Source organism: Pollachius pollachius (assembly GCF_949987615.1).
Source record: "Pollachius pollachius genome assembly, chromosome: 18".
Lineage (NCBI taxonomy): Eukaryota > Metazoa > Chordata > Actinopteri > Gadiformes > Gadidae > Pollachius > Pollachius pollachius.
Window position 1 is genome coordinate 14,580,993 of NC_136951.1, and position 12,806 is coordinate 14,593,798.

At 49.2% G+C, this 12,806-nt stretch overlaps 1 protein-coding gene across 3 annotated transcripts in view; it reads right to left on the minus strand.

Annotated features, from left to right (window-relative positions):
- The window catches only part of cerk (ceramide kinase), a 37,065-nt gene that overhangs the window by 20,722 nt on the left and 3,537 nt on the right, over nucleotides 1-12,806 (minus strand). For all 3 annotated transcript variants that reach the window (XM_079755802.1, XM_079755800.1, XM_079755801.1), the window contains 3 exons: nucleotides 5,392-5,526; nucleotides 2,669-2,791; nucleotides 1,222-1,347 (listed from right to left, as the gene is read on the minus strand). In XM_079755802.1, the coding sequence (XP_079611928.1) occupies nucleotides 1,222-1,347; nucleotides 2,669-2,791; nucleotides 5,392-5,526 (384 nt within the window). The remainder of the gene's footprint in view (nucleotides 1-1,221; nucleotides 1,348-2,668; nucleotides 2,792-5,391; nucleotides 5,527-12,806) is intronic.

A 12,806-nucleotide genomic window follows, 5' to 3' on the forward strand; every position in this document is an offset into this window, starting at 1 on the left:
TACTGGTCCACCAGCTACTGGTCCACCCGCTACTGGTGCATCAGCTACTGGTCCACCCGCTACTGGTCCACCAGCTACTGGTCCACCCGCTACTGGTCCACCAGCTACTGGTCCACCCGCTACTGGTGCGTCAGCTACTGGTCCACCCGCTACTGGTCCGCCAGCTACTGGTGCACCAGTTACTGATCTATATGGACACCAGTTACTGGTCTATATGGACACCAGTAACTGGTTTATATGGACCACCAGGCTCAAAAGGCAGCCCACTAAGTTCCCAGTACGACTACAGCGCAACCTCTCCGTGTTTCTAAAAGGCACCTTATTACAGACCTAATTAGTTTCTCTCCTTCCTAATGCCTCCTCCGCGTGTCATCTTCCCCGTTGAATCCCCCTCTCAGAAGCACCTCTGTGACTGATCCGTGCTGTCTTCCTAAACTCATTTGCTCGTCCTGTTCCCAGGGCCTCATTGTTGTTCGCTCACATGTATCTCCGCTTACATTTGATCGGGAACGCGTTTATGGTTCTGGTTGTGTAGCGTATGGTGACGCACTTTGTATCGCCCTTCTGGGTGGGCTTAGCTCAGGAGGTAGATTGGGTCGACTTGTAACCGGCAGGTTGCTAGTTGGATCCCTGTCTCCTCCTAGCCAGAGTGTTGAGGTGTCCCAGAGCAAGACGCCTCACCCTGACTCGTCCTGACGAGCTGGCTGTCGCCTTGCGTGGTTGACTCCGCCGTCGGTGTCTGACTGTATTTGTTTGGACCTTTGTGAGTCGCTTTGGATAAAAGGCGTCTGCTAAACGCCCTGAAGGTATACAGTATGTTAATGTTCTGCACGCCAGGCAGAACCAGTGGAGCTGGATTTGATTGGAGCACCAGCACATCGTGGCAGTGGGAGCCGGCCGCGGCTCGACACTGCACCCACCACTGCGCCACAGCGGCCCCTGAATAATAGATAGTGTTTGGATTCCCCCGCTGAGTCCCACAAAACCAGCGCCCCCATCGTCGCGGCGACGTCGTGACAGATGGCGGTCATTTTGTACGCCGAGCCTCCACAGGGGGGGACGGGGTCGTGTTTTGCAAATATAGGGGGGGGGAAGGTTCGCCATGGAGATCCATCTCGCCGCCCGCGGCCTGTCATTAGTTGTCCCCGTGTTAATGTGTAAAGTGCTAACGGGCCGCGAGTGGGGAGGGAGGGAGGGAGGGGGGGGGGGGGGGAGACTCACTGATGACATTGGCGGAGACGCCGGCGCGGGCTAACAGCGGCGCCACTTTGCGGTCGTAAATCCACACGGCGAGCTGCCGGCCCCCGTGGGGGTTGATGAACACCAAGAGGCTGCGTGGTCGTTCGCCTGGGGGGGGGGGGGAGGAGAGAGAGAGAGAGAGAGAGAGAGAGAGAGAGAGAGAGAGAGAGAGAGAGAGAGAGAGAAAATAAGCTTTAAGGAGCTTTGTGTAACAGAATGTACAAAAAATACCCTTGATTTGTCATCAGAGATTAAGGATACATGCTACAGATCCAATAATGATTACCTTTAACCTTGAGCTATTTGAGACGACAATTAGCAAGATGTCAACAAACTACGACAATCTTAAGTCGCAAACGTTATATATAATAAATCATTAATAGAGAGAAAGAGAGAGAGATACTCTCGGATCATCTATCGCTGAATGTTCTGATGGTGATTACCCCTATATTCGTTCAATTAGCAGGCATGATCCCAAAGCGATGTACAGTGAAATGCATGCATTAAGGAGCAGGTGAGCTGAGTCTGTGGACGCTGGGGAAATCGGAGCCAAACACCCCAACCACTAGAAGATCCTGGATGAAAGGGCCCTCACATGCTCGGGCCCTTCTAGTCTTCACCATCAAACTACAGCATTACTGTGTAATGTCTCTGTACTGTAGATTGAAGATTCACATCAAAGAAGCCACTTCTTACAAACTGTACAGCTAGATAATTCCAGTTTGCTCTGGCAGGGGATGCTTGTCTGCACTCTGTCTTCCTGCATCCGCACATTTTCATCTCCCACACAACAACCCTTCTCATCTTTTATTCATTCCCTGGCCTCGGTACATCTGAGCAAACGGCGAGATATTTACCACGTTTGGAAGCATAACACAGGATAAAGGGTTTATTAATGAGTATTAATGACAAGGTGTATAACCCTCGCTCACGTCTTATCTTCATGTGTGTTCCGATTCCGATTCTGAACAGTATCGTAAATTCCTAAAGTCTAAGCGCGATCCGATACCGTCACGTGGCTATCAGCTAATTTACTTACACCGGCAGAGAACATCACAAACACGTGCAGTGTTATGCGGCATTTGTTAACGTGTCGTCTCCGACCTTCGTGCGTTCGAGCTCCCAAATCGGGGAAAAATGGATGGTCACGCTTATCGAGAAGACTACAAATGTATTATTATAATCATTGATTATAAATGTAATTGATCTAGTTCTGAAAAATAGCATTGTCGGCAGTAAGTGAACCAACTATACATTGCTGTTATCATAAGAGAACCCTTAAATAAGAACAAGTGCTATAAGTAGTTACAATGTATCGGTATACAGTCGCATCGGCCGATACTCAACTTCAGGAATCTGAATCGGTATCGGGAAGGAAATAATGGCATCGGAACAGCTCTGTTCCTTGGTTGGAGACGGGCCAACGTACTGAGCGAGGCCAGGTTCTTCTTGATGGCTGTGATCCACTGCTGCTGAAGGCCCTGGTGGCTGCAGCAGAAGGTGATGTCCCGGCAGAGCCAGCGGTGCTGCGCCGACCGCCTGGCGTAGCACACTGCATCACACAGGAGAACAGGGGGAGGAGGTTAGCACCTGGTGGAGGTGAGTGGGCTGTGAGTCACCTGTATCAGTGACCGCCTGGACCAAACAGGGAAACAGGGGGAAGAGGTTAGCACCTGGTGGAGGTGAGTGGGCTGTGAGTCACCTGTATCAGTGACCGCCTGGACCAAACAGGGAAACAGGGGGAAGAGGTTAACACCTGGTGGAGGTGAGTGGGCTGTGAGTCACCTGTATCAGTGACCGCCTGGACCAAACAGGGAAACAGGGGGAAGAGGTTAACACCTGGTGGAGGTGAGTGGGCTGTGAGTCACCTGTATCAGTGACCGCCTGGACCAAACAGGGAAACAGGGGGAAGAGGTTAACACCTGGTGGAGGTGAGTGGGCTGTGAGTCACCTGTATCAGTGACCGCCTGGACCAAACAGGGAAACAGGGGGAAGAGGTTAACACCTGGTGGAGGTGAGTGGGCTGTGAGTCACCTGTATCAGTGACCGCCTGGACCAAACAGGGAAACAGGGGGAAGAGGTTAACACCTGGTGGAGGTGAGTGGGCTGTGAGTCACCTGTATCAGTGACCGCCTGGACCAAACAGGGAAACAGGGGGAAGAGGTTAGCACCTGGTGGAGGTGAGTGGGCTGTGAGTCACCTGTATCAGTGACCGCCTGGACCAAACAGGGAAACAGGGGGAAGAGGTTAACACCTGGTGGAGGTGAGTGGGCTGTGAGTCACCTGTATCAGTGACCGCCTGGACCAAACAGGGAAACAGGGGGAAGAGGTTAGCACCTGGTGGAGGTGAGTGGGCTGTGAGTCACCTGTATCAGTGACCGCCTGGACCAAACAGGGAAACAGGGGGAAGAGGTTAACACCTGGTGGAGGTGAGTGGGCTGTGAGTCACCTGTATCAGTGACCGCCTGGACCAAACAGGGAAACAGGGGGAAGAGGTTAGCACCTGGTGGAGGTGAGTGGGCTGTGAGTCACCTGTATCAGTGACCGCCTGGACCAAACAGGGAAACAGGGGGAAGAGGTTAGCACCTGGTGGAGGTGAGTGGGCTGTGAGTCACCTGTATCAGTGACCGCCTGGACCAAACAGGGAAACAGGGGGAAGAGGTTAGCACCTGGTGGAGGTGAGTGGGCTGTGAGTCACCTGTATCAGTGACCGCCTGGACCAAACAGGGAAACAGGGGGAAGAGGTTAACACCTGGTGGAGTCACCTGTAATCAGTCAGCAGGTGTTATTGAGGATTCAGCGACAGGCGGTCAGTGGAATGTCAACAAAGACTGTGTCATAGATGTAGAGCTGTGGATTGATTAACTGATTAACCACTTTAAGTACTTTAAAGGTGACATATTATACCACCAGGTGTGAGTGTCATTAGCCATTACAAGCCGTTTTGAAAATCGGCGTCTTCTGACATCCCAAGTGGGTCAGAAGTAGTCCACCTGGATGTATGCTGGATAGATCAGTCTACCAGCCTGCACAGTGGACTGTCGCAAATGTTGTTGATGTATCCGTCATACAGCCCTCCCAGTTAGTAGGCAGGAGGCTTTCAGAGATAAAATACAATCAATGACAGTTCTGTCCAATCTACCTGGCTGTGAAGTGTGTGAAGTGAACGAGCGTAGCTCGGCCGGCTGGGTGGGCTGGGGGGAGGGGTTAAAGGGTGAGTGTAAGATGTGTGTATCAGAGGCTGAGAAGGAGGTGTATCAGATGTGTGTGTTAGATGTGTGCACCAAAGGGAGAGGAGGAAGAGAGTCAGATGTGTGTATTTAAGACTGTCAGGAGGATTGGGGGGGGGGGGGGGGGGGGGGGGGGGGGGGGGGGGGCAGTGGGAACATTGCCACGCCCTTCTCTGTGTTTTCATCTGAGGTCACAACACTTGATGAACGATCTGCAGTGGAGACAGGAGCGGTGATGGGGCTTTCCACTCTGGGCCGGATGGCGTGGATGTACGGCGATGTTGACATTTGGGGCGTGATCGATGGGGAAGACAACGAGCGCCCGTCTAGACTCTCAGATCACCGTGAGGACGCCCTGAAGCCTTGAGATATGGAGGGGTAGGAAGGGGTAGCTAACTGTTGGTGGAACGGAAAATCAACAACATTGACAAACGGTGTTGTAGTTGTTCTGTCTGTCAAAGGCTCGTTCTGGCTCACAAATCACACCTCTTACAGCATCAAACATCCCACAGCCCTTTCTGTTTCCTCTTGTTTAGCGCTGGGTCTAGAGGGAGTTTCCTCCTGATCCTTGTGATGAGGATGTTTCTGAGTGTTGTCATAAGTGGTCAAACATGTAGCCACGCGCACACACAGACAGACAGACACACCCACAGCCTCACACAAGTGTCTAAAGATTACATTGAAGTTGTATTAATGTACGTTTACTGTGTGCTTTGGGATTTGCTGGCCATGACTGCCAGGTCGCACTACTGGACCAACATTCCTGGCGTCGTTTATCCCTCCTCTCTGATGTAGGACCTTAATTAAACGACTCTTCAGAAACTGGTCTGGGGCCAGTGTCTCTGGTGATGGCCAATCAGAACCACTCTGAGATATGGAGCCAATGAGGTTGATTCATGATGTTGGCGGTTGGATGGCGTACCTGTGAAGGCATGGGGGTGGGGCTTCTTGTGTTGCTTGGCAACCGCCTCGCCCTCTGCGGGCTTGGTGATGGGGTGGGTGCCGTCCCCATCCTGGACCGCCACAATCTCACACACCTGGACGCGGTGGCACGCCGCTGATGAGAGGAACAGAAGGAATGCTGTGATTTATGGCCCTGGGAGATGGCTGGAATACCACTCTGACGCACATGCGCGCACATGCATAAACACACACACACACACGCGCACGCACATGTGTGCGTGCGTGCGTGTGTGTGTGTGTTTATGCGAACAAAAACACACACAAACAAACCCTAGGAGATGGCTTTAATACAACTCTCTGAAGTACAAACACACACACACAGAAACACACACACACACAAACCCCAGGAGATGGCTTTTATACAACTCTCTGATGCACACACCCAAACACACACAAACACACACACACACACACACACACACACACTAGACAACTAGATACTGTACACATAGACACTAACAGACACACATTAAACACCTTAAAACTCCCATTGCTGCAACCGGCATGCAAATACACACATAAAAGAAACACCTGCAGACTTACAAGCACACACACACACACACACACACACACCACAGTAAAACAGTTAAATGTAATGCACGGATATTGTTTTGACATTTGGCCGGTGCAGAGAGCTCTCCTCAGTCAGGTGTTAACAGAGCTCTGCGTCTATGAGAGCGGGCGTGCCTGCCCTGTCCGCCAGCCCCCAGACTCATAACGGAGATGCGGCTCTTTGAAACCCGGCGATCGCCGATTGAAGGGCTGATTCGAGTGTTCCCAGTCCTAAACTCCTCGTCCATCAGGCAGAGTGCTTGTTGATTCCCTGTGGCTGGCAGCGCACCGGGCCCCCGCTAGTCAAAACAAACACACCTAGAATCTACAACGACGCCTGGGGATGAAGAGTCCATGGAATGGAGGATTGAGGATCAATCATTTCACGTTCAAAGGTGATCTGAGTGGTAAGGTTTTTCCAAGGTCCAGTGGGGGACCATAGTTGCATAACCTGAGCATTTATGAAAACCCAGTTGAATATAGTTTCGTGTATTGATTGTTTGAAATTATAGTGTAAATTTAACAATAACACTTAAAGGAGAACTCCGGCGATTTTTGACCCCAAAACATCCGTTGGGAGTGCATCCGCTCTGCTATCGGCTAGTAAGGGCTTTCTGGATGTCAACGGGGTAATCTGCGGTGATTGTTTACATGCAAAAACACAAGGTTTATACTGTTTCGCCAAACTATTTGAGATAAACGAGCACGGTGGTGTCTCGTAAGGAACCAACTCGTGTTACATAGGTCTTGGAATGGTTTTCTGAATGTGTTTAGTAGCCCCAAAAGCGGATAAAGAGCTTGCCCCCATAGGTTAGCATTGTAGCTATTCCGCAGCGCCAGCAGCAAGTGCAAATCTCTGGCCTGGTTGAAATTAATTTTCGTCGGGTATTCAGCTTTCCTCAACATGGGGTGACCCTCAAGAAAACAATAATCGGGTTAAAAATCGCCGGAGTTCTCCTTTAAAACATGCCAGCCGCCAAAGCAAAACATTATCATCCATTATTACAGAATCTAGTATCCTGAACAATCAGAATACTCTATTCTGGTTGGTCAATTAGTGCGATCAGCGGCCTTTTATTTCTGAACAACAGGCAGCTGCTATCAATAAAGGCTGCTATGCTGCCTTTCAAATCACACTTTTCATTTTACTTGTATTACGTACTGTAGCTACCCTTACAAAGTATGTACTGCTGCACACAACGTGAATATAATTCGTGAATACTCCACACACTAATGTAGTTTTCACTGATTAGCAAATCTGTAGTTCCATCCACGTCTCTGGAATTGTGGGGCAGAATAGCCCAAACAGCATGCTTGCCTGCATACTGTGCAATGCCACCAGATGTATCGCAGTACAACATCCTGGTATTGTTGGCATACTGCATTTTCCATACGTTGTATTGGGACATGCTAAATCTTTTTTCTGGCATACTGAATAGTGTGGCAGTATGGGTATTGGAACGCAGCCTCTTCCCACTGGGGTTCACCGTGGGACTAACGCAGGTGTCAACGCTCATGACACTAATGATGAGTCCGCTCCTTTAATGTAGCAGGGAACCGGTAGGAGACTCAACTAGTGAGATAACTCACAGAACATCAAAGTAGCCCAGCCATAATTAGTGTTATGCACCGCACCCCTGTTTGACCTGCGATGATGGCTCAGTGATAAGGCTCCATTGCCACCTTTGTTGGAGTGTTGATAATGTTGTCAGAGGCTTGTCACTGAGTCAACACTGCAGTGCCACTCCATCTTCATAAAGCGATTTTATGAAACACCGGCCGTTGACGGCGCAGACATCATCAAAAGCACCAGGACAGCAGAACGGAGCTGCTTTGAACGTGCGAGTTCAGTAGCAGGCAGGTACTCTGACGCACACAAACACACACGCATACACATACACATGAACAAACACGTACACATACGCGCATACACTAATACACACATACACACACACTCATACAGAAACACGCACACACACACACACACACACACACACATTCACACACACACACACACACACACACACACACACACACACACACACACACACACACACAGGGGTTGTGTAAAAACATGACAGACTGACGCAGCGTGATTCAAATGCGTTCCGAAGTCAGACTTAGAGGTAGAGCGAGGGCAACATAATACGCCGGGAATAAAGAGAGGAACTTTCCTCAAACATTCTCCGCTCTCTTCCCCGGAAAACGACAGGCAGCCTTCAAGGTGAGACGCAATTTAGGAGCGTCTGGCACGCTGGAGGGAGGATTCATTCAAGGAGAATGTCTTCTGCGTGGAGTCGGAGCACAGCGCAGCGGGATAATGTTATGGCTATTAATATTCTCTTTTTGACAAATGGAAAGTTGAGTTAGAGCTTGGCAGGAGATGGAATGTAGAGGGAGTGCGGGAGAAAAGAGCAGTTGTGTTTCTGCATTATTCATGTGTCTGGGTGAAACCTGCCCCTGTGTTGGCAGCCATGATTGCTCTATGAATGCTTCATGAGCGGCGACGTTTGGTGGCGGAGTGAGTGAGGATAGGAACCCTTGGTGTAGGGAGAATAGCCGGTTTAGAACCACAGCGTTGTCATCGTGTTAATTGTAATTCCTTTAGTTAACCTTTTTTTTCTCAGAGCCGGATGCAGCATGCACGGATAGCCCTACTGAAGATCCGAATCCCATTTATCTTCCGCAGTCTGTTGCTTGTTGAGGTGAGAGACGTCAGATCAACCTGTGGAGTTGCCCTTGAGCAAGGCAGCCTCATCTGCTACGACGGACCCCCCCCCCGTCGAGGTAGCAATAGAAGTGTGTGTGTGGGGAGACGCACCGTAGAACTCTTTCTCCATCGCTGAACACACACACACACACACACACCCTCGGAAAAGCCCACCCATAACAAGAGGCTCTCATTTTCAACGTTCCTCAATTGGCTGGAGAACAGCGGTACCATCATAACAAATGGTTTGGATGGTACCGCTGTTCCCTTGTGCAAGGCATTGATGACTCTCACTCTCATTGACTTCATACCAGAACGTGGATTGCTTATAAAAAAAGAAAGAAGAAAAGATGTTGTATAACGATGCTAACAATGCTAAAAACCTCTAAGTGGTGTTTCTCATCTAATTCCCAGTGTAGTTTAGCTAGGTCACAGCAGCACCGCAGTGCTAACCCGAGTGCTAACTGGCCAAGAGGTGAAATCCTCCGTGTCTAATCCGGAGGAGTGGGCCCTGAAATCTCTCCTCACAAAGACCCCCTGCTCAGGGAAGTGGGTCAGGCCGGGACAGGAGCTGACATTCACACACACTTACTTTGCTCCAATAATCCCTGGGCGAACTAGAGACGCACGCACGCACAGACAAACGCACTGACACAGACACACAGAAACACACACAAAGAGACAAACACACACGCACGCACACACACGCACACATACACACAAAGAGACAAACACAAACACGCACGCACGCACACACACACACACACACACACACACACACACACAAAGAGACAGACACACACACGCACACACACACACATCCACACCCACACACAAAGAGACGGACACAGATGGGCACCCATGCTCATACGGACAGACATACACACACACACACACACACACACACACAATTTTTTACTTGCACAACTACACACGTTCACTCACACTTACAATCTCAAAGGGCATAGAAAGGAAACAGAATGATATTTGAATGGAGCCACAATGTTGGTATATCCTGTGTGTGTGTTTGTGTGTGTGTGTGTATATGGGTATATATATATATATATATATATATATATATATATATATATATATATATATGGTGATGCCAATCATGTTAAGACATCGTCAATCTAAAGTACACAAAAATGTGGAACAATTGAAATAGAGTAAAGGGTTGTTCCGGTCTCAGAAACATAATGTGTGTCATTGTGGTGAAGGAGGGATAACATCTCTTCCCTCTATTGAGCTCGGCTGGAGGTAAACCCTGGAGTGGCATTAATGAGGAGCCTGGACATCTGCCAGCAAGCACCCCTAAACACCTTTAAACACACCTTAACACGTCTCCCTGTGCCCCTCTCTCTGGGGGTCTGTCAAACTCTCTCTCTCCCCCTCGAGTGGCCTCTCCCTCTCTGTCCCCCCTCCCTTTCTCTCTTGTTACTCTCTCTCTCTTTTGATAAATCAGTGTAGGGCTCTCTCACTCCCCCCTATAGTGGTCTCTCCCTCTCTCCCCCTGTTCTCTCTGGTTTTCTCCCTCCCTCTCAGCTTATCCTCTCTCCAGGCCTGAGTCACACACCTTAACCTCTGGGCTGGGCCTCGCAGACCGGTGAACAGCTGAGCTGAGGAGGAAACAAATCAATGGTAAACATAAAGGGCGTCTCTCTGTCTCTCTCGTCATCTCTCTCTCTCTCTTTTCTCTCTTCTCTCTCTCTTCTTTCTCTCTTCTCTCTCTCTTCTCTCTCTCTTCTTTCTCTCTTCTCTCTCTCTCTCCTTTCTCTCTCCTTTCTCTTTTCTCTTCTCTCTCTCTCTCTCTCTCTCTCTCTCTCTCTCTCTCTCTCTCGCTCTCTCCCTCACTTGCTCTGAGTATATTTTCTTCTGGGTGTTTTCAGTAAAACTAACACTGACGTCTATAAAATGTATAATGTAATCCATGTCTTCACCTCTTCTGAGTAATTGTACCTGAGTAAAGGTGTTTTCCTCCCCCGGCCCTAAGCTAGGATGGCGTTTGCACTTAGCTGTTATCAAACTTACAGTAGCCAGCCTTAATTACCCCATCACCACTAATGACTTCCCCAGTGTTGGTGTACAACACAAGCTCCGACAATTAAAGTAGCTTTTAACCATAAAACACACAACAAGGTGTACCTTGCTCAGACATGGTCGCTTAATGAAGAAGGATTTACACGCCTGGAAATCCATTCAAAAAAATATCCAAGGGCAGACCCACCTCTTCCCCTCGTCTTGTAAACTGACTTGTTCGCTTTGTCGTTTTTTAGCTGTTATGTCGGATCTAGAAAGGACTTTGTTGACGTGTACCGTCTCTGTATCTTCCCATGTCACTATGATACACTGATCCTCAGGGAGGTTGCACATGGCACTGACAAGGGAGCTACGGGCTGTCCAGGCTCCACGATGTGGAAAGAGCTCCCTACTGCCCTCAGGACAGCTGGAACCCTGCGGTTCCAACCCGTCCGACGTCAGGACCGCAGAGTCACTCACCAGCTTCCGCAAAAGACTCAAAACTCACCTGTTCAGAGTTCACCTAGACTCTGCACAGCCAGCCAGCCCCCCCCCCCATTGTATGTTGTACGTCCTGGCACTTAATGCACGCACATAATGTACACGCTAACTGTATGTTGTATTTATTCACATTACTAAGTTGTGTAGCATCTTATCCTAGCTATCAGGTTGTAACCGGGAAATGGTTAACCTAGCGATTGTTAGCACTTGGCACTTGGTTCTATGAACGTCTTTATTGTACCGACAGCAATATATTGTTTCACTTCCTTATGACAAATGTAATTATTGTAAGTTGCCTCACTAGGTTGAGAACTGGCGTCGTCCTCACCATGGAGGTATCCTGTGTATCTTAGCCCTTATGGCCTTATAGACGGCACTGGGGGATTTCCTCCCAACGCGCGGGGAATCATTCTGTGAGGAGGCGAGATAGAGGGGTGTCCCTCGGGCCTGGGAAGGAGAACCTCCAGCGTCTCCTGAGGCTGAGCTTCGTCTGGGAAAACCGATGCGTGTGGGAGAGAGGACTTGAAGAGATGTGTGAGAGTGAGAGTGTGTGTGTGTGTGTGTGTGTGTGTGTGTGTGTGTGTGTGTGTGTGTGTGTGGGTGTGTGTGTGTGTGTTTGTGTGTGTGTGTGTGTGTATTTGTGTGTGTGTGTGTGGGGGGGTGTGTGTGTGTGCCCACTGAGTTGGACATTAAGACAGATTATACAACAGCATTGTTAATGCTTAATCCTGATTGGTCAATAACGTTCCGAGGGCCTGTGATTCTTCCTCAGTAACGGGGCGACTCAGCCTTTTGACGCTGCCAAATCAATTCGCCAAAAATCTGCTAAAATACAACCATCGACCAGGTGTTTCCTTGCCAGTTCAAAAACAAATTGAGTCAAAGCGAAGTAGAAAAATATTTAACTTTCAGCTGAAATAAAAATATAGATGAAAATAACATAGAAATAGTCTTATATAATCATTTCCGGCGTGGTGATGTGTTTTCATCCCAAAAATTCAATAATGATTGGGGACTCTTTTCTCTACATATTCTAGGCCGTGTTCATATGAGGTGTATACTCCAAGGCCATTTAAGTAGAACAATATGAAAACGCTACAATAGCATCACAGCATACAAATTGAGTCAAAGCGAAGCAGAAAAATATTTAACCTTCAGCTGAAATAACAATATAGATGAAAATAACATAGAATTAGTCTTAGTGGGGTTATTCTGAACACAGCATCACAGACGGATGCACCATCATCTCCCTACTTTTCCAATCTGGATGAAAGAAAACGGTCAAAGAAAGCTCATCCATCCCCTTGTCTCCACCTCTGGGACGAGGCTGTCATAATGCGCAGAGCTCAGCAGAGAGGCCCGCTGACGAGGACAGAAACCAGCACAAAGACAATCCATTCCTGGCCAGGCTGTTACAGCCCTCCCGGCGGCCTCGCGGAGGTCCAGCCACTCTGGATGAGCATCATCTGCAGCGGGGGCCGTACGCGGCTGTACAGCGGTGGAGTGGTGAAGCAGCGACTGATGGGTCGCTGATGCTGGTTCTGACAAAGTCTTCTGGTCAGTGAGTGGGGCGGGTGTAAAAGGGACTGTCT